We start from the raw sequence: 24,250 nt of genomic DNA, 5'->3' as shown, positions 1-24,250 counted from the left end.
CCCTCGGTCCCACCCCAATCCCCGTCCCATGCATCCCAAGGCCTGGCTGTCATAAAACCCCAGTCAGACTCCGGGCTCTGCAGGTCGAGGGTGGGCGGGGGAGGGGTGGTCCCAGCCACATCCCTGGGTGGGGACAATGTGGTCCTCTGTTTATCTCCATGAAGGGCACATATGTGTTTCGGGGCTATTGAGGGATTAGGGGAGGAGGACATATAAATCACAATCAGTATTTCATCATTAAAAGCAGTGAGTTTCATGGCCTTTGCCATTGGGGCGTTGCCAGTCTCACACAATCACTGTTTACGCAGAAACGGGTTAACATGTGCCTGTTAAACCACGGAGTCTAAATGGGGTTGCCATTACCCAGCAGCTGAGCCATGTGTGGGCATTGTATGTGGAGAGAGTTGGGTGATAGAGGTGTGGAGATGTTGAGGGGTTAGGCTGCCTGCATGTCTTTGTCTTTGTCTGAGCCCATCGAGGTGTGGTCACTGGTCACAGCCACTAGGTGTGGATTTGGCAGGAAGTGGCCAGGCTTTAATTGGTAAATCTGCTTAAATTCTTGGCCCAGGCCTGGACTCTGTCTGTCTGTCCGTCCATCCCGTCCGTCCCCCTGGCACAGATCAGCGCTTTAGAAGTCACAGGGAGCAGCTTCTAGTCTACACAATAATGACCAAGGTGGACTGAATATGTTGACATAACAACGTGTGACAATTCCTGGGTTGATCAGTGGTCAGATATACACTAACCTCATCTCCCTCCCCAGGTGTGGGTCTGTGCTTGTGTACATACCGGAAACTGGGTTGGGTCGGGGCATGGGGAATAGGTGGCTGGTTTCTTTTTAGATGGGGGATTTCAGTCCCACCAATAATCAAACCGACAACCCCAGATCTAACCCCGAGAAATCCAATAATTGTCCAGCTAAATATAACTAGGACACAGGGTGTGTGTGCTATTTAAACGTTGATTCCACCACATTGTGCACTGAGGTGCTACGTTAGACTGGGACGTCGTTACGCGTTTCATCCAAGCCTCAGTCTGTATCAATCAATTACTGAATCGTCGATCGTCTACATATCAATCAGTGTTCCCAAACAATAGTCTGTAGAATCTGTTTGTGGAGTTCACCTGAGTGAAGCAGGCCGCAGCAGCAGCTCTGGACGGCTGTCACTTAGTCACCAGTGAATCAGTTGTGATTCTGCTCCTCTAATCCTATTCTTAAACACAGGCCTGCTTCTGCTACATTTCTCCAGAGAGCAGCACCTCCAGCCTCGTTCTTATACTAATACTGCATTAAGAATTTAGCAGACAAATCTCATTCTCGACAGGATATAGAAGTGCCCCAGGGGCCTCACAACAGGAACAATATATTTTTTTAGATGGGATGAGTTAAGGTCACATGAAAAGGGCTTCTCCTGGGATGTCATCAGGCAGGGGGATGTGGTGTTAGTAGATGGGAGGGGGTGGGGGGGTGGGGGGGGGGGGGGAGAGAGGGTGCTGTTATGTTTCTTGTTCCCTCTGGCATCTGTTCTGTTGTGTCCACTCCAGGAAGGGGATGTGGTCTCTGTGGGGGCTCCAGAGGACGGGGCTCAGTGGGCTGTGGGGAGGAGGTCAGGCTGTCAAAGATGACTGCTGTTTATCACACATCACCTGCTCCTGCCTCCTGTAGCCGCCACACCTCCTGCTCACTTTAACACAACACCCTACTGGCCCGTATCTTGGGACAGACTGGGGGGGGCGATATTGACAAATGCTTTGTTTGTGAACAAGGGGCCTGAAAGCCGATAGGATTATTGACGAGTGGTTATTGTTCAGCATTGTTTAGAAGAGGCCATTTTGGGCAACTGAGTGTGAGGGGCTATTGATGATGGTTGAACGATGTAGGAAATTGCATCATGGCGTTGTGTAGGACAAGGCCTGGAGCTAGACAGAGCACAATAGCCTATTGGGTGACACAGTGTATCCCAGGACACCCATATTGTCCCTCGAGTGGGGATGCTGTTTTACCTGATAGTTACTGTACTTTGATAGAAGACGTTGAAATAGAAAACCATCTCATACCTGGTCTCTTGCATTGTTAAAAACATAGCCACTACTTCCTGTTATCTGCGGAGTGTCTTTACAGAGAAGATGTAAGCCTGATACAAATACAGCCAGACAGCCCAGACTTGGGTATCAGCACATTCTAGGCAGGTGTGGATGAGGTTCATCCCACTGCAGCTAACCTCATTCACAGGTCATGTACAGTACAGTTTGGCTGCTGTGTCTGTGTTTGTGTCTGTGTTTGTGTCTGTGTGTGTATCTGTGTTTTGTATTTTTTGTCTGTCTCTGCATTTGTGTCTGTGTGTGTCTGTGTTTGTATTTTTTGTCTGTGTCTGCGTTTGTGTCTGTGTGTGTGCTCGACCACGTGTGTGCCGCTAGAGTATTGCAGTGAGTCTTTGTTCTGTCATGCAGCAGCTAGCATAAAGCTCTACTGTGCGGTCATCATAACCACACATTTTCCATCTCGTACAGAGGAATTCTATTCATTTTGATTAGATCACACAGAGATGGCTAATGAGATTCATTAGAAAGGGGGTTTTGTGTGTCGCTGTTTCGACGCAACCTGCCCCGCTGGAGTAGAACGACTCTGACGTGTTTCTTTGTCTGCTCTGCAGTCGGCTAGTTTCACTCAAACGCTCGTTCTACTCCTGAATGCCCGCCATGGAAAGGTTTGTCGGAGCGAACAGACAGACTGCCAGTCTGACCAGGGCAGGGCAGGACTCCCAGCATGCTCCAGGGTAGGGCGTGGCACCGATGACCTTCCCGATGCCTTCTTTCCTCCCACGGCGGAGAGACTCATGACTGGGGTGAGATGTGAACATGGCAGAGAGGGTGGCTGCTAGGTGCCCATTCAGAGTGGCAGAGTAATGGGTGCTCTCTGCCCATTCAGAGTGGCACAGTAATGGGTGCTCTCTGCCCATTCAGAGTGGCATAGTAATGAGTGGTCTCTGCCCATTCAGAGTGGCACAGTAATGGGTGGTCTCTGCCCATTCAGAGTGGCACAGTAATGGGTGCTCTCTGCCCATTCAGAGTGGCAGAGTAATGGGTGCTCTCTGCCCATTCAGAGTGGCACAGTAATGGGTGCTCTCTGCCCATTCAGAGTGGCACAGTAATGGGTGGTCTCTGCCCATTCAGAGTGGCACAGTAATGGGTGGTCTCTGCCCATTCAGAGTGGCACAGTAATGGGTGCTCTCTGCCCATTCAGAGTGGCAGAGTAATGGGTGCTCTCTGCCCATTCAGAGTGGCACAGTAATGGGTGCTCTCTGCCCATTCAGAGTGGCACAGTAATGAGTGCTCTCTGCCCATTCAGAGTGGCACAGTAATGAGTGCTCTCTGCCCATTCAGTGGCTGATCTCCTCATTATTCAAACTGCCTATTGCAAAGTTCCAGTCCGAACTGGGTCGCAGCAGACACTTCTCTGGCCAGCCAGCAGTCAGTCAGTCAGCCAGCCAGCCAGCTAGCTCCGCCCACCATGCTTTCTTTCCTTCTGTCTTTTTGCCGAGGGGATAAAAAGGTCTGTTTGCGTTTAAAAAGAGCAGATGTTAGTGAAGAGTTCTGGCACGGCGTGCTGTGCCCTCTACCCCTCGCAGCGTCTAACCGAATGCTTTATATGCACTGCAGATTGTACAGAGAGGCGAGACCCTGAAAGAGACCTGCTCATGCCTTTACACTAGTTATCCTATCTACCCATAACCAAAATAAAAACCTCTGAGAAATGAAATTGAATCGTTTTTTTTTTTACCCCCAACCTCAGTACTGTTTTCTCTTGCAGTTATTTTTAGACAGGCTTCTGTTGCACATTGGATCACACAACTTGTGGGTGAGTGACGCCTGTACCTTTACCCTGTAGTGTAGAGGATGAGTAACCGTTGAACAGTGTGAATACACCCTCGCACATGGTGCTCGGCACCACAGAGAAGACCGGGATACCATCTACTTTCCATCAGTGACTAACGCTCCAAACGTTCAGCTCAGCTCGAGCCTCTCTTGTCCAAGAGCCCTTAGCTGACGGTGCGGAGGTGGATGATGAGGATGCTACAGTAGATACATATCCTTCCCAGTCCGCCTGCTCATATCTCAGACTGGGACGCTCCCGGGCTTATTTCTGCCAGATCTGTCTTTAAAAAGACCCATGAGGTGAAACACTTTTCTTGTAAGATATGCGACACTTGCAAAATCCCCAAAAAGCACGTCGCAAACATTAGCATGACACCGTGGCTGTATTGTTGTGAATCATTTTTAGATACTACGTCACTGTTGGAGCTAGGAACACAAGCGCTTAGCTCTACACCCGCAATAACATCTGCTAAATATGTGTATGTGACCAATCACATTTGATTTCCTTTGATGGCCGTAGTAAGGCAACGTACGGAAACCGGAATCACACTTATGCACGTTTCCTGGAGCCCGAGGAAAAGTTGTCTCGTTTCCTGTGAAAAGATCCTGATCAGACCACGCACAGCAGCTCACTCCGATGAGAGACCTTTTCTCCAAAATATCACTCATCCACTGGGGCTTCTTAATAAGAACCTCTTGCTAGCCACGCTTCCATTCCCATCTCCCAAGGGAAACAGGCTGACTGTAGGGCAGGACACTGGCAGCCCGACCAGCGGAGCAGCTCTAGCTCTACATAAGACGTGTACAACTGATGTAAATGTTTAGTCCATTTAGTCCATAATGATATGTATGTTCAGAAACGAATGGCCTCAGTTTTAGGGTCACTAAAGGGTTGTAGGGCCTACGTAGGGAATGTATTACTGCAGAGTGATTCTGTTCACTGGACATAAAATATTGATGCCCTGTTCAACTCGGAAACTTCCCAAATGAGGCTTGTGTCTCTGTTGCAGGTCCGTCATGGCAGAACGTTCTCCAGTTGCTTCACCCACGCGCGCGCGCGCACACACACCCACCCACGCGCACGCGCGCGCACACACGCGCACACACACGCACACACACACACACACACACACACACACACACACACACACACACACACACACACACACACACACACACACACACACACACACACACACACACACACACACACACACACACACACACACACACAGAGGGCCGGGAGGTTAACACACCTCTGTGTGTGTCTGTAAGGGGGTGGGCTAATCGATAGTGAGTGCTGTAATTGATTGGGCTGGCCCGGCCTCTCTTCATCCTGCAGGAACCAGACACCCTCTGGAGGAACGGGGAGGGCTGGCTGGGTTTACTGCATGTGAACCCCAGCACGCCTGTGGTGCACGGTGCACTATTGTATGAGAGGGATAGAGATGGAAAGTGATACCCACTGCAAGGGAATTTCACAGTGGCTAGATGGTGGAATGCTCAGGGATTTATTTACCACTTTGGTATTCCGTCATTGAGAGTCTATGAGTTCATCCATGGAAATAAATTGACCAATTCACCTTTTCTGTACTGTATATAACGTCGTTATAACTCCGTTGTTTTATTCCTCTCAATGCTAGACTCCCCAGAGCTCTCCACATTCAGCACCCGTCTACCACGGACCCTCCCGGACCTCTGTTGCCATGGAGCTGGACTTCGGCCATTTCGACGAGCGAGACAAGCCCCGTAACCCACGGGGCGGGCGCATGAACGGGCTGCCCAGCCCCACCCACAGCGCCCACTGCAGCTTCTACCGCACGCGCACCCTGCAGGCCCTCACCAACGAGAAGAAGGCCAAGAAGGTGCGGTTCTACCGCAACGGAGACCGCTACTTCAAGGGCATCGTGTACGCCGTGGCCGTGGAACGCTTCCGCACCTTCGACGCCCTCCTGGCCGACCTGACGCGCTCCCTCTCCGACCACATCAACCTTCCCCAGGGGGTCCGCTTCATCTTCTCCATCGACGGAATGCGCAAGATCACCACCATGGACGAGCTGGAGGAAGGTGAGCTCACAGGGGGGCTGGGTGGTAGGTAGGGAATGGGGGGGGGGTCATCATACTTCAGTGTTATTACATGTTTAGACTCCTCGTAGGCCGTTGTTTGTGCTTAGTTCCCCTCTGTGAGTGAACCTTATCGTTCTAAGGTCTGTTAATGTGATTATGAAAGGTTACACAGCAGTAGTCTGATGGAGGTCGCCAGCCGAGTGTGTCATCGCCTGTAACGCTGGAAAAATTGGGAGGCGTAAACATCTTCTGCTATGAGATTAAGAGACTGTCTGGCCGGTCTAGCTGTAATCTGTAATCGTCTGTAATCGCAATATATATTACATATGATAATCTGATGGTTTACAGGGGGATGGAGCAGTGGGGACAGTATGCTAGGCTAGTTTACACAGTGTCCTCCAGAGACTCTGCCACTCTGCTAAATGCTGGTAGTTAGTGAGCAGCAGAGTAGTCACTACAGTCATGCTGTTTAGCCTCAATAATTCATACCAGTGATTCACTCAGCTCCCCAGGAGCCACAGGGCAGTGGTCTCAGTATGTCTGGAACAGACCTATCATAGCACCAGAACATCAGCTAGGTTGACTCTCCTGACATGTGGAGCCGAGGTTGTGGGAGAATACTTCTATGTTGGCTTAACACTTTACTACTCTCTTAGAACAAAAGGGTTCCAAAAGGGTTCCTCGGCTGTCCCACGTAGAACCCTCTGTGGAAAGGGTCCTACATGGGACCTTAAAGGGTTCTACCTGGAACCAAAAAGGGTTCTACCTGGAAGTAAAATGGGTTCTTCAAAGGGTTCTCTCATGGGGACAGCCGAAGAACCATTTTAGGTTCTAGATTGCACCTTTGTTTTTAAGAGTGTGCCACTGTTATGACTGCTTTACTGTATCCCTGGGTCTTTCTGAAGGCTAATGGAGTGGGATAATGATGCATTTTACTGTCAACCTGATCATCATCGTCATCATCCTCATTGTCAGTAGGGTGGACACAATTGTCATTGATATGCATGGTGTAGTAGTGGTCTGCTGCGCTCGCTGTGTGAAGCCCTACACTGTTATTAGAGATTATCGCTGAGGTTTTTAGCCGGGTCACTGACTCTCAGTGGCATGTACACGTGGAATTCTCCCCAACGGAAGTGTAGACTAGAGCCTTTACAGCAGTGAGAGTGCTTGGCAGCCAGGAATGAGAAAACGGTTCCTAAATGGAGCCTGTTGGAGCCATCCATCCCCCTGGAGGCTGGAGCTCGGGCATCATTCTGTTTGATGAGCAGACAGACGGGGTCTCTGCCCGTTTCCTTGGCGTGATGTAACGTCTCCTCCCCTCATTAGGGGGACTCCTCCACCTTTGATCTGAGCACTGAGTCTCAGACTCTGCAGACTTATCCAGAGGGGAGTCTTCCAGCCAGATCAGCAATCTCCCTGTGGCTGAAGCAGGATATCATGAAGGCTGCTGGATCTCTTACTGTGTCATATTAATATCCCCTCAGCAGCAGGAGCACATGTTATTGCTTGTTTGAAAGGGGTTTCTGTAACTGTATATGAAACGGGCTCTGCCGGGAATCAAGTGATACATAGTCTGGGGAGACTGGCCGGTAGGTGGTTCCCTGTACAGGGAGAGGGAAACAGGAGGCCTCCCTCCCAGCTGGTTCCCTGTACAGGGAGAGGGAAACAGGAGGCCTCCCTCCCAGCTGGTTCCCTGTACAGGGAGAGGGAAACAGGAGGCCTCCCCCCCAGCTGGTTCCCTGTACAGGGAGAGGGAAACAGGAGGCCTCCCTGCCCAGCTCCATGTAATGTTGCTGCCTTCCAGGGGAAATGGATCATATTGTGGCCTATTAATAGAATAGAAATAGATCTTACTTAGCCTTATGAAACGTTTCAGCTGATATTATGCTGCCAGATTGGGCATTTGCCAGCTGGGAAAGGCTCTATGGTCATTAAAAGGGATGATTTGAGGAAAAGAAAGAGAGTCTGCATGTTTGGAGTACAACCACAGAGGAAGATACAGTAAAAGCGAGGACAAGTTAAAAACCATTGAGGGTAGGACCATGAAAATAAATGAGTAGTGAATGATTCCATTTATACAGCAGTTAGTTTGCTTTACCCATTTCTATGTCGACCTTGTCAGTGGATTCTCTCTACCTTTGGGTTCATTACCTTGAGACCACACTCCTCAGAGTAGGAGACCCCTGTAATCTTACGCAATTACTCGTCCTCTCGACACGTGTGACCTGGGAAGTCAGTGTCCTCTGCCAGTGTTGTTTAAGTCTCTCCCTCAACGCCATCTGCCCCGGAGGCAGAGTTTTTCAATTACACTTAACACCCCTGGCTAATTGTGCTGTTCACTTCCCCTCCCCTTGATGCCCTCACTTCCTCCTTTCTTCCTCTCTGACACATCAACCCTTCTGTCTTCTAATCTTTCTCCTCATCTCTTTTATGACTGGAATGAATAGGAACAGAATTGGCAGAATTATTTTCCAAAAAGCTTGGAAGCCATAGAGGTAGTTTTTTTTTCTAGGAACGGGGCTCGGTGGGTGGGGTGAAATGAGGCTGGGATTATGCAAATTAAACAAAGACATAAACTCTGGCTTAATTTGATCAAAATGAGGTGATCATCTCTTCTGTTTGAGCTGCTTAGGAATGAGAGGCGGGGGGGGGGGGCGTCCGGGTGTGACTGGGGGGTGTTTGTGTACTGTGTGTGTGGGGTGGCCCCGGCGGGCCAGAGGAGACTAGGTATGTCACAGCAGGGAGAGTGAGTGACATGGTTTGCTTGTGTGTGTGTGTATGTGTGTGTTTCTGCAAGAGAGCGAGTTGTATGTATGTATGAATGTGGGGCGGCGAGAAAAGGGCAGTTCACCCTGCTGCTCTTCCTCTTTCAGGAGATAACAAACAAGGGGCGGCAGGTAGCCTAGTGTTGGACTTGTAACCGAAAAGTCGCAAGATTGAATCCCCGAGCTGACAAGGTAAAAATCTGTCGTTCTGCCCCTGAACAAGGCAGTTAACCCACTGTTCCGAGGCCGTCATTGAAAACAAGAATCTGTTCTTAACTGACTTACCTAGGTAAATAAAGGTTAAATAAAAACTCCTCTGCACTGTATTATCCCCACTGTCCTTTGTCTGGTGCTGCTGTGGCACAGGGAGGGAGCCCTTAGCTGATTGATGTCCTCTGGATCTCCCTGAGAGAGTGTCTGACTGTCTGGGGACATGGAAATGAAGGAACGATTGGTAGAGAATTGACGTTGAGAATTTTTATTCGAAAACGAAAGATGGAGGGTGTTATGAAAAACAGATAGAGGATGGGGAAAGGGTGGAGGAGGTGTGGCTGGCTGCTCCTCTTTCTCATTTAGGTCACTTACACAGTGCAGTGCATGTAGGGAAAGCAGCCCAGGCTGCTGAGGAAGGCTTACATGATACATGATACAGTATTAGCCTGAGCCAGCTGCCACACCACCTTACAGGCCTCTAGTCCTTACCGTACTCTACCATAAAGAGTCATAAAGAGCTCAGCCCAAGCTGCCAGTCCACCCAGGCAGAAGGCTTAGGCTTAGTGGGACTGGCTGACTCTTGTCCATAGGTGAAATCAGGACCTGCTTACCTGGATGGAAGAGTCGAGCACTGCCATTTCCACCGTTGCTGGTCAGTATGCCTACAGTATAGATTTGCTCAGCTATCATAGTGACTCAAATGTAAATGTAATGTAGGAGGTAGTTTTCCTCCGTCCTTCTACTGAATCTGTATGATCTGATGGATGAGCGCTGTGAGTAAGACGTGCCCTCTGGGTAGGCGCTGTCATAACACTCTTTGAACAGCTGTCTCTGCTGTCTCGATGCACTGTTACACAGGACAGCCACAGTTTCAGGCGCAGCGTTCTCTCTCACATGTGCTAGCCTAATTTATTCACTTTCCATTGGAAAAACATCTGCAGAAATATACTTATAATACGTTGGATCTCATGACACATGTCATCATAGCAGCGCAGGTAGGAAGACACAGACGTCGAGCAGAAATTCAGATTAGTATTCCGGCTAGACGGCGTTTGTTTTAGACTCAGCTCATTCATGTGCTGAGCCAAAGGCCCCTTCTTTTCGGAGGGGAACATCTACATTCCTTTATGAGTTCTCCAGGGATGTGCTTGCTACAGTAGGCTATATATGATCACGTCTCAGTGACAGCACTGGCTTTGCCTTCACCGTGTGCTGTCGGGAAGAAATGCTGTGAATATAACGAGTAGCCCTGTCAACCATGGAGAATGGAGATGCCTGTGCCCATACACCCACCCACACAGGCAGATCTGGGAGAGTTGTGGGCTGACTATGTGGAAGCAGAAGCCCACTGATTTTCTAAGTGAAGAAAAGCTTAGTTTTGTCATATTTCAGTATTTGGTTAGAATTATGTTACATTATCTGTGTTACAAAACCACCTAGCTAACCTACTGGTATTGCGACACTCGCTAAGTCTAGGGGTCCTAGGCCTAAACGGTCTGTGACCTGATTTAAGGTGTGCACTTATGTGAGAAGTCAGAGTATGCAGACCATGTTGTATGCATGTGCCCCCAGGAGACAGAGGAAAAAGTCCTTGTCACAGCTTTACTTTGTTTGAGTGGTTGCAGGCAGTACACTGTGATGTGACACTATTTCAAATGTCCTTACAGATGTAGGTTGTTAATTTGATCACTCATTTGTTGCTGGGAATTTTTCTACACAGCAGGAAGTGCAAACTTGCAGTATATTCAAGGTTTAAAAAGGCTTCTAAAGTTTGTAATTTCCACTATACAATGTCGAACTTGATTTGCCTTAACAAAAAATGTATCAACCCCTACAAAAAAATCTATTTATTATAATACACATAATAATTCACATTTCCTGTTTCTGCAGGATTATTTTCATGCTGTAGCAAACTGTGTCAAATTAAGATTCTACATCTGTAATAAAATTGGTATGTAGTTTCTACCCGTCATCGGATCCCCTGGTAACACTGTTACTGTTTGCCCTGTCCTCTGGTGTGTCATTTCTGCTCTGTCCCCTAGCTATCTCTCATCGCCAGCCTCACATTACTGATGAGATTTGTCTCCCAGCTGTTGCTCCTGTTTGCAGATTCCATCTGTCTTTTCTCTGCATCGCTTCCTCTCTCAGAGACAGGGATCATCAGTTTATCCACTGACTGTCCTGCCTCTCTTCTCCCCTGCCTGTAAACATTACACTCTCCTCTCCACCTCAGGGTCATGTGAATAGTAATACCTCATTTTCAGTCCATTTTATTTACCTAGTCTCTATGTATATAAAATGTTTATCGCTGAGTCTCTTAACTGCAGGGCAGTATAGGCGTTATCCTGTCAGTGGTCTAAAGCAGTGGTTCCCAACCTTTTTACTGTACCACCAACAGATTTTTGTTCTGCCCAGGAATACCCCTGATTTACACCCTCATGTGCATTTTAGCAGAAGGACTATGGTCTCATGAGTCTTCTCAAGTACCCCCTGTGGATAGGCCAAGTACCCCCAGGGGTCCTAGTACCCCTGGTTGTGAACCACTGGTCTATAGAGAAGACTATACTGTAGCTGGCCTGGAGTGACCAAACCGCTGATCCACAGTGACAGGTCCCATTACACTCTCCTCCTACAGAACACGACCTACAGGTCACAGTTGATCCACAGGTCTTCATGAACACTGTTCGTCAAACTAGGACAAATGGGAGATCATTACTACTTCTAGGATTTATGATAATTCCATCAGCTGATGTTAAAGGCCTAGTGCATTAAAATACTTGATTTTCCTTTGTTTTATATATATTTCCACCCTATGCGGTTGGAGTAATACTGTGAAATTGTGAAAGTTATGATAATCCCCTTTTAGTGTAAGAGCTGTTTGAAAAAGCTGCCTGATTTTTCAGCCTGTTTTGGTGGTTCCAAACCTCTGATAACATCTAGAGTAGTTTTCAGTTTACCCCTCCCCAGTCAGACCACTCCCAGACAGTCCAAGCAAAACTCTTGCTTGAGAAATTGCTCTGTGCTAAGAATCAAATTTATTCCCCCTTTTTGACAATTTTCACTAAAAACAATCACAGTAGCTAGGTTTTCATCCAATTGGCGACAGATTTCCAATGTGAATAGTCCAAAATCTGCATAAAGAAAATATGCGCATTGTCCCACAATTGGTGTATTTCCACCAAACTGACATTGCAAATAAAAATCATAGTGCACACAAAATGTACTTTTTCGCTTAAGTTTTCATGTACCGAATAAAAATTGAACGTTCAATTTGTTTCCATCGCATTTTCAACTCTACCGATAGTTTTGTCACTAAAACTGTTGTGTTAAATAGCAAATGTGTCTAATCTGGCCTTGACACGTGCCTCTAGCCAACAGCTCACAGATACAGTAGGCTCTGCGGTAGGCTAGTCTACATGATGAGATTATGGATAACAGCGAGAATATTTTCATTTGTCAGAACGGTCAGTCAAGCATCGATCATCATGTCACTAGAATAAGACCCATTTATTGGAAAGGAGCATCAAGCTCACCACCCTGTGGAGTTCACCATCATTTATTTAGTCTGTATCTTAATTCAAGCTGCATGGTTTCCCGAGTCGTAGTGATTTTTTTTATACGGTATGACTTCACTCGCATAAAGAATGTGGATGGAAACGTGGTTACTAAGGTACTTAATTGTAATAGGACAGGACTAAAAACAAACAAAATATAACTAATGTAAAATATACTGGGTCTGTAAAATGTATATAGTATGTATAAGCTGGAAGTAGAAGCCTAAGTGTTGTTGTTCATTAGTTTACTCCAATTAGGGGAGGGGTGGAAGGGTAAAAGGAAAATATATTTAAAAAATATGTGTATATATATATAGTACCAGTCAAAAGTTTGGACATAGGGTTTTTTCTTTATTTTTGCTATTTTCTGCATTGTAGAATAATAGTGAAGACATCAAAACTATGAAATAACACATATGGAATCATGTAGTAACCAAAAAAGTGTTAAACAAATCAAAATAAATGTTATATTTTATATTCTTCAAAGTAGCCACCCTTTGCCTCGATGACAGCTTTGCACACTCTTGGCATTCTGTCAACCAGCTTCATAAGGTAGTCACCTGGAATGCATTTCAATGAACAGGTGTACCTTGTTGAAAGTTAATTTGTGGAATTTCTTTCCTTCTTAATGCGTTTGAGCCAATCAGTTGTGTTGTGACAAGGTAGGGCTGGTATACAGAAGCTAGCCCTATTTGGTAACAGACCAAGCCCATATTATGGCAACAACAGCTCAAATAAGCAAAGAGAAATGACAGTCCATCATTTCTTTAAGACATGAAGGTCAGTCAATTCTTCAAAATTTCAAGAACTTTGAACGTTTTTTCAAGTGCAGTCGCAAAAACCATCAAGCGCTATGATGAAACTGGCTCTCATGAGGACCACCGCAGGAAAGGCTGGGATTGCGAGAAATGATTGGGGGAAAAATGGGGTACCCACAAATTCTGGCAGGAAAAATGCGGTCCCCGCAGAAAAGTTTGAATACCACTGGTGTAGGTGTCCCTAGAGTGCAGGTAGTTGAGTGTGAGTGATGTAGTAGGAAGTCCAGAATATGAGTATAAACTTATTGTGTTTAAAAGAGGGACAGGATGAAGACACCCAGAACTTTAGCTTCAGGTATAATAAAGCCCTCTTCACATCGCTGTATTAAACTAGGGTGAAGGAGTATTCATGAAGTGGTATGGCATTGCAGTATTGTATTTATGTGAGAGAGAGAGAGTGAGGGATAAAAAAGAGGGAGGGAAAGAGCACATCCGGGTCCTTTTGTTTGATGGCTCCGTTTTCTGGATTGCTATATTCCATCACTGGCTGGCATATCTCTGACGGAGCAGTCTCCTCCTGCTGTTTGATGATTGGGCAAGAGTTCAGTGCATGGGTCAGCACACTTTGGATTAGGTTAATGGAGATGCTATAGCAATTATTGACAGGGAGGAAGCACAGGTCACTGGCCCATTTATAAATGCATGGGAAAATAACTGCTAGTTTGTCAGATTCAGTCGAGCTAGATTGCCCTATTTGAGTATGAGGCTGTTTTTCCATCCTCTTCCCAAGTTTATGTTGTATCCATGCCTTTAGTATCAGATATAGTAGCATAGTATGCGTAGTTTACATAAGGATGTGTCGGTATTTTCTCCAATTACAAAAGTCATGAATATGATCTGCCGTTATGTGATATCTGAGCTGATTATCCTACAGGTCATAACACCCCACCTTTTTCCAATAGTATTGATGTCTCACATTGAAGCCAATCTTTCCTCAGGGAGTTGGAAACCAATGGGGACCTACGGAGGTTTTGAGATGTCAAACAAGGCGAATACTTTGTGTTCCTCACAGTGTTTTATGCTTCTCTCTGTCCTCTCCTACCCCCTCAGGAGAGAGCTACGTCTGTGCGTCCGAGAACGTCTACAAGAAGGTCGACTACACGAAGAACGTCAACCCCAACTGGTCTGTGAACGTGAAGGCCTCGGCCAGCCAGAAGAACCTGCAGAGCCTAGCCAGTAAGCAGGCCAGCGAAGCCCGGGAGGGTAAGGAGTTTGTTCGGCCCAAGCTGGTGACGGTGATGCGGAGTGGCGTGAAGCCGAGGAAGGCCGTCCGCGTGCTGCTCAACAAGAAGACCGCGCACTCCTTCGAACAGGTGCTCACCGACATCACTGAGGCCATCAAGCTGGAGAGCGGCGTGGTTAAGAGGATCTACACACTGGACGGAAAGCAGGTCGGTCACGCCCTTACACACCTCACCTCATCACCCAGCCCACTGGGCACAAACTGGTTATATCAACATTGTTTCAGCGTATTGTGATGTGGAATCTGTTGTTTTCAGGATAACATTTCAACTACAGAATAATGTCATCATGGTAACCAATTTTCAACTTAGACAAACCATGTATGAAATATGTTGAATTTGTACCTTTGAAACAACATCAGATCTTCAACATATTATCCACGATAAGAAAAAAGCAATAGGCTGGGCAGCATCTCCTACTGGAGAGTTGATCCATCTACAGCTATCCCGTCCATGGCCACATTTTCGGGTTACTTTAATAATACAAGTCTTCTTATATCATTATAGAAAGTGTGGATGTTATAGATAGATAGATTTGTTTATTTTACCATTTAAAACACAATACAACCACACTTATGGATAATGCATTTACAGTCATCGAGGATGACACAAAAAAAGTGTGAAAACGTATTTCTGTTGTGATCCTCTAAAATAAATGGTTAAAAAAAGTACGAACATAAACATATTATTCCTAGGCTACACAGTAGACCTAGCCTACTCGCCATACTTTGGTTACACATATAACACATAATAAAACTACCTTCACGATTATTATTTGATCATGTAAAGCATGCATGTTCAACATAGCGTGCGTACGTTGTCACTGGTCACAATTGCTGTAATAATCTGTGCAGATTCTAAAACTGCATTGATCACTTGTACATGTACTTTCAATGTAATCTCAAATGCAATCCAGGTCATTTGGTTCTTCTATTAGATGAAGTACAGTGATAACACATGAAGTTGTTTTGTGAATAAACAAAATATATGACATTGTATTCCAATTTGAACTTTGGTGTGCTCTGAAAGCTCAGTGAAACTAACACATTTTGATGACAACTAAAGAAAAAATCGTACATTCATTTTCCGTTGAACGCATAGTGATAACACATTGGGAATTCAACAAACTTTTGGCTGTCTTTTTGAGTGGGTGCAAATAGGTTGGAATCTCATTGATCAGTGTATCTACCAAACATTACCCAATTCTCCACGTTGAAATTATGTGGTGGGCCCAGTGGGAGGCACTACTACCGCCCAGTCATTATACAAACATCTAAAACAAACTTTGAATGAAAAACATACCTACGAAGTCTCTTGTGTTTAGTTCTGTCACTGTCGATATTGAGAGACATTCTGACAAAGACCTATAATGTAGTCCCAGACGTATACTCAATAGAAAATAAGTGCTATCTACAACCTAAAAGGGTTATTCGGCTGGCCCCATAGGAGAACCCAGGTAGAGTCCTTTTGGGTTCCATGTAAAACCCTTTCCATAGAGGGTTCTACATGGAACCCACACGAGTTTTACCTGGAACCTAAAAGGGACAGCCGAAGAACCCTTTTGGAACCCTTTTTCTAAGAGTGTATTCTCTATTGAGGCTCTAGGGAACATGCGAACTGGAGTAAGAGAAGGATTAAAGCAAAGCCACAACATAGCAGGCCACTGTGGTCAGGACAAAGCCCTCATTCACCCCAACCACAGAGACTATTATCTTCATTCAGCATCAAAGGAAACAGAGGCAGCGGTCACTACATCTCAGTGCTAGAGGTGTCACTGCAGACTCTGGTTCAATTCCAGGCTGTATCACAACCGGCGGTGATTGGGAGTCCAGTAGGGCGGTGCTCAATTGACCCAGCATCGTCTGGTTCAGTGTTTGGCTGGGGTAGGCTGTCATTGTAAATACGAATTTGTTCTTATCTGACTTCCAATACATATGGAAATAATCATGCAAATGTTTCCCTATAAGTGCTGATACGTTCTGTGGGTAGCAAACAGTGTTTCAAAATAGACACAACAAAAGCTGATTTGTTTGTAGCTCTGAAGCAACGATATTGCTACTGTGCACTGTAGGGTTGGGGCGGTATCCTGTAACATATACGCTGGGAGTCAGGAAGCAGGTGCAGAAGGTGAGTTTAGTAAAGAAACAATACCGATGAACAAACATGAGAAGCGTACAGAATGTGAGGGAAAACAATACTACCTAATGACTGATGTCAACTGAGGGCTAAATAAAGGGTGAGTAATCACAGAGTAAATGATGACCAGGTGTGCGTAATGATGGGGAACAGATTGTGTAATAATTGTTGCAAGGACCGATGGTTAGTAGACCGCCGACGTCGATCAGGGAGTAGGAGTAGGCATGACTGTACCCCCCTCCCCCCGAAGTGCGGGTCCAGGTGCAGGACGATGTCAGCAAGGAGGACAGCCCCGAGAGCGAGGAGCAGGCCGGTACGGAAGGCAGAGATGGAAGTCCCGGATGATGTTTGGGTCCAGGATGTCTGCCACCGGGACCCAAGAGCACTCCTCAGGACCGTACCCCTCCCAGTCCACCAGGTACTGGAGCCAACCCCCACAATGTCGGGAGTCGAGGAGGGACCTAACAGCATAGGCGGTGTGTCGCGGGGGAAGGCATCAGCCAGGGGACCAGGAACCACCGGTCTGAAGAGGGAAACATGAAAGGAGGGTGAGATCCAGTAGTTGGTGTGGAGTTTTAGGCGATAGGTTACCTCATTGAACCTTCGGAGGACCTTAAAGGGCCCCACAAACAGGTTCCTGGTGGAGAGCCAGACACGATCACCAGGATGGAACACGGGAGCCTCACTGCTGTGGTGGTCCGCCTGATCCTTCTGACGATGAACGGCGTGCTGAAACCACTCAACCACTGCAGGGGCTTCGTTCTGGCTTGGAGTCTACAGAGCCAGGGCCTGCTGATATCCCAGGACGCACTGGAAGGGAGTCAGCCCGGTGGAGGAGTGACGAAGTGAGTTCTGGGCATATTCCACCCAGGGAAGAAACACGGCCCACTCCCCCTGCCGGTCCTGGTAGTGATTCCTTAGGAACCTCCCCAGCTTCTGGTTGGTCCTCTCCACCTGCCCATTGGACTGAGGCTGGTACCCGGATGTGAGGCTGACCGTGGCCCCTGGCTTCTCCATAAAGGCTTTCCAGACCTGCGACATGAATTGGGGACCACGCTCGGAAACGATGTCCTCCGGAAGGCCATAGTGCTGGAAGACCTGCTGGAATAGTGCCTCAGTGACCTGGAGAGCGGTAGGTAGACCAGAGAGAGGGATAAAACGGCAGGATTTAGAGAATCTGTCAACAACCATAATAGTGGTAAAACCATCAGAAAGGGGGAGATCAGTTACAAAGTCTATGGACAGATATGACCAAGGCCGCTGAGGCACGGGAAGGGGAAGTAGTTTCCCTGCTGGAGCGTGTAGGGGAGATTTTTATTGGGATCATACGTAACATGAGTTGATATTGTGGGCAACGTCCTGCGCCAAGGTGGGCCACCAGTATTTATCGGAGAGGGATTCGATGGTGCGGGTGATACCTGGGTGTCCAGCGGCGAGGAATGTGTGTGCCCAGGTCAACAGCCGATCTCTCACCCCCATGGGGATGTAGATGCGTTCTGGAGGGCAGGTGGCAGGAGCGGGTTCCCTCTCCAGAACCTGGCGGATGTCCACAGCTACGTCCCAAAACACGGGGCCAACGATATGGGATGACAGATTGATGGGATGGAGGACACTCACAGGACCCTCCACCGACGTTGAACTGCAGGGTACAGGAAGCAGGTCCTCTGGCATCCTGGTCTCCAGGCGGTCATTCTCATCCTCAACCAGGAGATGGTGGGGTTATGAAGTTGAATCCATGGGAGGCAGAGGATGACTTTGTGTACAGGTGCAGCGATGATAAGGAAGGGAACTCTTTCCTGGTGCACGGGTCCCACGGTGAGGATGAGTGGTGCTGTGATGTACGTTATTGTGCCGGAACCCAATAGTCACGAATCCAGGGCTTGGACAGGAAAAGGAGAGGTGAGCGAGTTAGAAGTTATGTTCAGGGAGGAGGCGAGGGTCTGGTCGATTAAATTCCCTGCGGCACCGAAGTCCACTAGAGCTGTAGAGACAACACCTGAGGGACAGCCTGCCAGTGAAATGGGAATCAGAAAGGGTTTGGTGGGAAACGAAGATGATGGAATACTCACGGTGCCGCCCCTCTGCTCTAGTGGACCCCGGGTTAGGACGAACCGGACACCGCTGAAGCTGGTGCCCCTCCTGGCCACAGTAGGGACAGAGCCCCAGCTGTCTCCAGCGACGCTGCTCTGCCGCGGAGAGGTGTGTGGCCCCACCGCCATGGGTTCAGGCTCTGCCTCAGGACAGCCAAAAGGAGGGAGGCGAGTGGCGAGGTGGGCACTGACGCTCCCAAAGAAGGTTATCCAGACAAATGGCCATCGAGATGAGTGCGTCCAAGAATAGGTTGTCATCCTGACACGCCAACTCTGTCTAGACCTCCTCGCGCAGTTCTCTCCGGAATAGAGTGTGGAGCGCCGGCTCATTCCATCTGCTGGAGGCTGCCACAGTCCGAAAGGTGAGGGTGTAATCCGCAGCGGTCTGGGCACCCTGCTGGAGTTGGAGACGTCGCTCACCTCCCTCTCTGCCTTCTGGAGGATGGTCGAAGACCGCCCTGAACAGAGCCGTGAACCTCTCATTGGAACCCAGCTCCTCCTCTCCTCTCTCCCAGATGGCCGTAGCCCACTCCCAACGCCCGCCCGGTCAGCAGGGAAATGACTGTGGCACCCTTGGACCGCTTGGTGGTGGGGGCTCCCGTCTGATAGGCGAAATAGAGGTAGCACTGGAGTTGGAATCCACGGCATTTCGATGGACTACCGTCATGCTTCTCCGGAAGAGACAGTGGGCATCGCTGACCTAGGCGGACGGCTGGGTAGGCTGGGGGACTGGCTCACTGTGATGACCCGTGGTAGGAGGCCCTCTGTTAGGGGTATAGAGAGCCTCGCTGGTGCTGTCGAGGCGGTGGAGAACGTGGAGGACCTCCTCCATGGCCGTACCCAGTTGCGCCAGCTGATCATGATGTTGGTGGAGTAGATGACCCTGTTCCTTGATCGTCTGGAAGATGGTGTGATCCTCTGCTGCTTCCAGAGGGAGGTGACCTCCAGTATGTTAACAGATGTCAGACTAAGGTCACATTCAGCACTTCTACCGCCAAGTCATTATACAAACATCTAAAACAAACTTTTAATGAAAAACATACCTAAGAAGTCTCTTGTGTTTAGTTCCGTCACTGTCGATATTGAGAGACATTCTGACAAAGACCTATAATGTAGTCCCAGACGTATACTCATAGAAAATCTAGAACCTAAAAGGGTTATTCGGCTGGCCCCATAGGAGAACCCAGGTAGAGTCCTTTTGGGTTCCATGTAAAACCCATTCCACAGAGGGTTCTACATGGAACCCACAAGAGTTCTACCTGGAACCAAAAAGGGACAGCCGAAGAACCCTTTTGGAACCCTTTTTCTAAGAGTGTATTCTCAATTGAGGCTCTAGGGAACATGCGAACTGGAGTAAGAGAAGGATTAAAGCAAAGCCACAACATAGCAGGCCATTGTGGTCAGGACAAAGCCCTCATTCACCCCAACCACAGAGACAATTATCTTCATTCAGCATCAAAGGAAACAGAAGCAACCACTGCGATACATATGGAAATAATCATGCAAATGTTTCCCTATAAGTGCTGATACGTTCTGTGGGTAGCGAACAGTGTTTTAAAATAGACACAACAAAAGCGCATTTGTTTGTTGCTTGTAGCCCTGAAGCAATGATATTGCTACTGTGCACTGTAGGGTTGGGGCGGTATCCTGTAACATATATGCTGGGAGTCAGGAAGCAGGTGCAGAAGGGGAGTTTAGTAAAGAAACGATACCGATGAACAAACATGAGAAGCGTACAGAATGTGAGGGAGAACAATACTACCTAATGACTGATGTCAACTGAGGGCTAAATAAAGGGGGAGTAATCACGGAGTAAATGATGACCAGGTGTGCGTAATTATAGTTGCCAGGACCGGTGGTTAGTAGACCGGCGATGCCGAGGGATGGAGCAGGAGTATTTGTGACAGTATCCCCCCCCCCCTCCACGACATATCCAGATTTTCATCGTCATACCATTTCTGTACCATACCGGGGTCTACGGTATTACCGAATGTGCACACAAGGGGCTCTATTTAAAAAAAGTATAAATAAATACATTAGGGGACGCACAAAACAATTTAGGCAACAAGGATCTTGATCCAGGAGGTGATTGAATGTCTCTGCTTTAACCAAGAAGCTTGATCTTGACATCTAGCCACTAAGCTAGCAAGTTAGCAAACCAAATGCATAGCTGGAGTCCTGAGCTGGATGCAATTTATTAGACACATTTTAGATTTCTGTTAGTTATACTTAACTTAGTTATAAGCAGCGGGGTAGCACAGACCCTTGCAGCCCCTGCGAGGCCCCCAACCCAAAAACGTGGTTGAAGATCATACTCCGTATTTCGAAACACCCCTTTAAACGGTATAAGCGGTACAGTGTATCACCCAAGCCTAGCGTACTGTTGACTTGGGAGAATGAAGTCACGCTATGTCATCCCAAAGACGTCTCATATTACCACAGTAAAGTTTCAACTGGACTGAGCTCTATTGCGTTTGTGCAGGTTGATCATCCCATTTGGGTGGTTGTCAGACGCTGAGTAGAGAAACCAACCTCTCTACAGCAGCACCAGGACGTGACGTTGAGTCCATGGATCATGTGCGACTCACTGACAGGGTCCAACTCTCATCTGCCTGTGGAGACACACACACACACGTCCCTGACCTGACCAAGCAGCCCAGCAGAAGGCTAAGGTGGGGAACGTCATCAGGTGCAGAGGGCTGGGATCCAAAAGTGTAGCTCCTTCAGTAGGCCAGAGAGCTGGACGGACGTCAGAGACATCAGAAACTCCCACAGGGATCCATCGATCACTCAGTCAGAAAGGAAGGCAGACAGACAGAGGGAGGCAGGAGATCTCCTTTGCTACGTTGGCTCCCTGGCCTGCTCTGGTCTACTAGACCTGCTGTGGAGGGGACACCCATATAGTTCATGTAAATCAATATGTGAATAGACTCTGCCGTTTCATCGTGCTCTTCATGACTCAGATGAGGTAGGATAGAGCTCCCCATCCCAAACGTGAGTAGGACATTGCCTGTTAGGAGTGGTTGTAATGCACCATAAGACAGATCCATATTTGAATAGCCAATATCCACGTTCATCTGTATACACTGCCAGAAAGCCACTCGGAAGTGCAGCAATTAGCAGCCGTAAAGACAAGATATGGAGGTAATGACAGTGTTAGAGGGGATCCTCTGAGAGGTTAAAGTGTCTCTACCTCAGCAGCAAACCACAGCCCTGATCTGGCCAGACACACCAGAGACACACAGAGGACACGTCAGGAGGTACAAACAACCCTGCTGAGCTGACTCATAGAGACATGACTTCATTAAACCCACGCCCTAAAGTGTGTCGGCAGTGATAGAGCGTCATTTGATTTGAAGAAGACGACATCATTGAGTTCACATCGTTGCTGGAAGCAAAAGACAATTCTGCCCGTCATATTCCATCTGACACTATTCATTAGATTGTCCTCTTCTTGTCCTCATTGTCCTCATCGCCGCCCAGTGCTGCTAGAGGCCTGGCTATATTAGGCTTTAGCGCTATAGACCCAGCCCAGGCCCAGCCAGGCTGATTGTCTACAGCTGTTCCTCAGGCCCACCTTTTTGATGTGGCTAAACGGACTGCTAATCCCTGGTGTCTGTTTGTATCAGTCATCACACGGTCAGCAGGCTAACCTAGGAAATCCCCCTCTTTCTCTGTCTTTGAGGACAAGTCAGGTTTCCCCTGCTTTTTTTGTCAACTGTATTCCCATTTTAGTACATTTATCAGCCAAAACGCAACACCCACCCTATATTCAAGAGCATGCTGTGTCTCAACCGATGGAGGGCACAACACAAAAAACCTCAGATGATGTAAAATAGGTTCTAAGCTCCAACAAAAGTGATTGAAATCAAATGAAATGATCCCCTTGTTCTAGGCAGTGTTGTGATGGTTGGACATATTATACTCTACGTATTTTTAGGGGTATAAGGTTGCTGTTGATACACTGATATGAATGGCAACATGCTGGGTGTACTATATGTTTGTGTAACAGGATAAACAGTTCACATTACTGAGTCTGATCAGCATGTTACACCGACCTACCCTGAAGCTATCTCACACCAGGCCCTCTAAAACCACTCACAAAACCTGCATGAGAAGTACAGTAATAATATGCCTCACATCTGCTTTGCCAAACTCATGCAAAATGGGGATGTTTTTCCTAAACGAGAGACGGTGTCAAAAGTTCATCATCTGCTTGAAGGCACTAGACCCTCTCTGTCGGTTTGTATCTCAGATCTTTTGTCTCTCTCTCTCGCTCTCTTTCTCTCTCCAGGAACTGTTAGCTGTTGCACGCTATACATTTTTGATCAGAATGCATTCCCTACTGATTTGAATGCTGGCGTGTGGCATGTGTACAGTACAGTTTGATGTGATATGATTGTACATTTCATATGTGGTTTGTTTTTACCTCAGTCAAACCCACATATTTGCTTTGGATCTGGGTATTACCCGGCACGCTCTTGAACCCATATGGCTCTCAGATACCATATTGTGGAGCACTAACACACACACACACACACACACACACACACACACACACACACACACACACACACACACACACACACACACACACACACACACACACACACACACACACACACACACACACACACACACACACACACACACACACACACTCCAACCATGTGTTCACGTCACCAACCTAATCAAAGTCTCTCTGTCTCAGAATGTGTCTCCAGGCCTGAGGTTCATTGTAATGCACAGACACAGGGTTCACTGGAGTGATGAAACACTAATGTGATGTGTAGTATTAGGGCTCTTTGTGTGCTGAAGCAGGTGAGGAGCGCTGGCTAGGCTAGCTGCAGACTGCAGACTGCAGGCGAGGCAGGAGCGATGTGCTGCTGGTGATATGGTAGAGGGAGTCTTGATGCAGTGCCAGCCACTCCCTGATCCTGCACCGTTCCTCCTCTTCCCATTCCTCACCGACAGCTGGTGTGACTGGTTGCTAGGAGACCACATCCGAGGCACAAAGAGAGCCCAGCTGGTGTGGCCTGGTCTGTCAGTCACCACATCCTGTGGTGTGTGTGTGTTGGTGTGTGTGTGTGTTTCAATATCAGCTGTCATGTATGTACTGTATGTTCATTGTTCATTGTACACTGTCTGGGTACGTGTGTGTGCATTGCATAAGCATTTGACAGTGTGTGTGTGAGAGAGAGAGAGAGAGTGAGTGAGAGAGAGGCAGAGGCAGAGGCAGAGGCAGAGGCGGAGAACCAGCTCATTGCATGTTAGGATATGGCTATGTGTCCCTGAATGCAGACTTCACCACTGTCTGTGTGAAGCTAGCCCCTCAAGCCGCATCCCCCCTCCTTCGCTGTCAGTGAGCAAATCGCCCACATTTTCTCCTGCGCATTCAGACCCATGGAGAACGGGGGGCGGGGTGATTGGGAACAGGATGCATTCTCCAGTTTAAAAGACAGCAAATTGGGATCTGTTTTATATTCACTG

At 47.7% G+C, this 24,250-nt stretch overlaps 1 protein-coding gene across 2 annotated transcripts in view; it reads left to right on the top strand.

The window, feature by feature from the left end:
- Window positions 1–24,250, top strand: part of LOC139537052 (neuronal migration protein doublecortin-like) — a 72,113-nt gene that overhangs the window by 3,857 nt on the left and 44,006 nt on the right. For both annotated transcript variants that reach the window (XM_071337891.1, XM_071337890.1), the window contains exons 2-3: window positions 5,520–5,943; window positions 14,344–14,684. In XM_071337891.1, the coding sequence (XP_071193992.1) occupies window positions 5,583–5,943; window positions 14,344–14,684 (702 nt within the window). In that variant the 5' untranslated portion in view covers window positions 5,520–5,582. The remainder of the gene's footprint in view (window positions 1–5,519; window positions 5,944–14,343; window positions 14,685–24,250) is intronic.

This window comes from Salvelinus alpinus, chromosome 13, assembly GCF_045679555.1.
Source record: "Salvelinus alpinus chromosome 13, SLU_Salpinus.1, whole genome shotgun sequence".
Lineage (NCBI taxonomy): Eukaryota > Metazoa > Chordata > Actinopteri > Salmoniformes > Salmonidae > Salvelinus > Salvelinus alpinus.
This window is presented reverse-complemented; position numbering and strand designations above follow the sequence as displayed.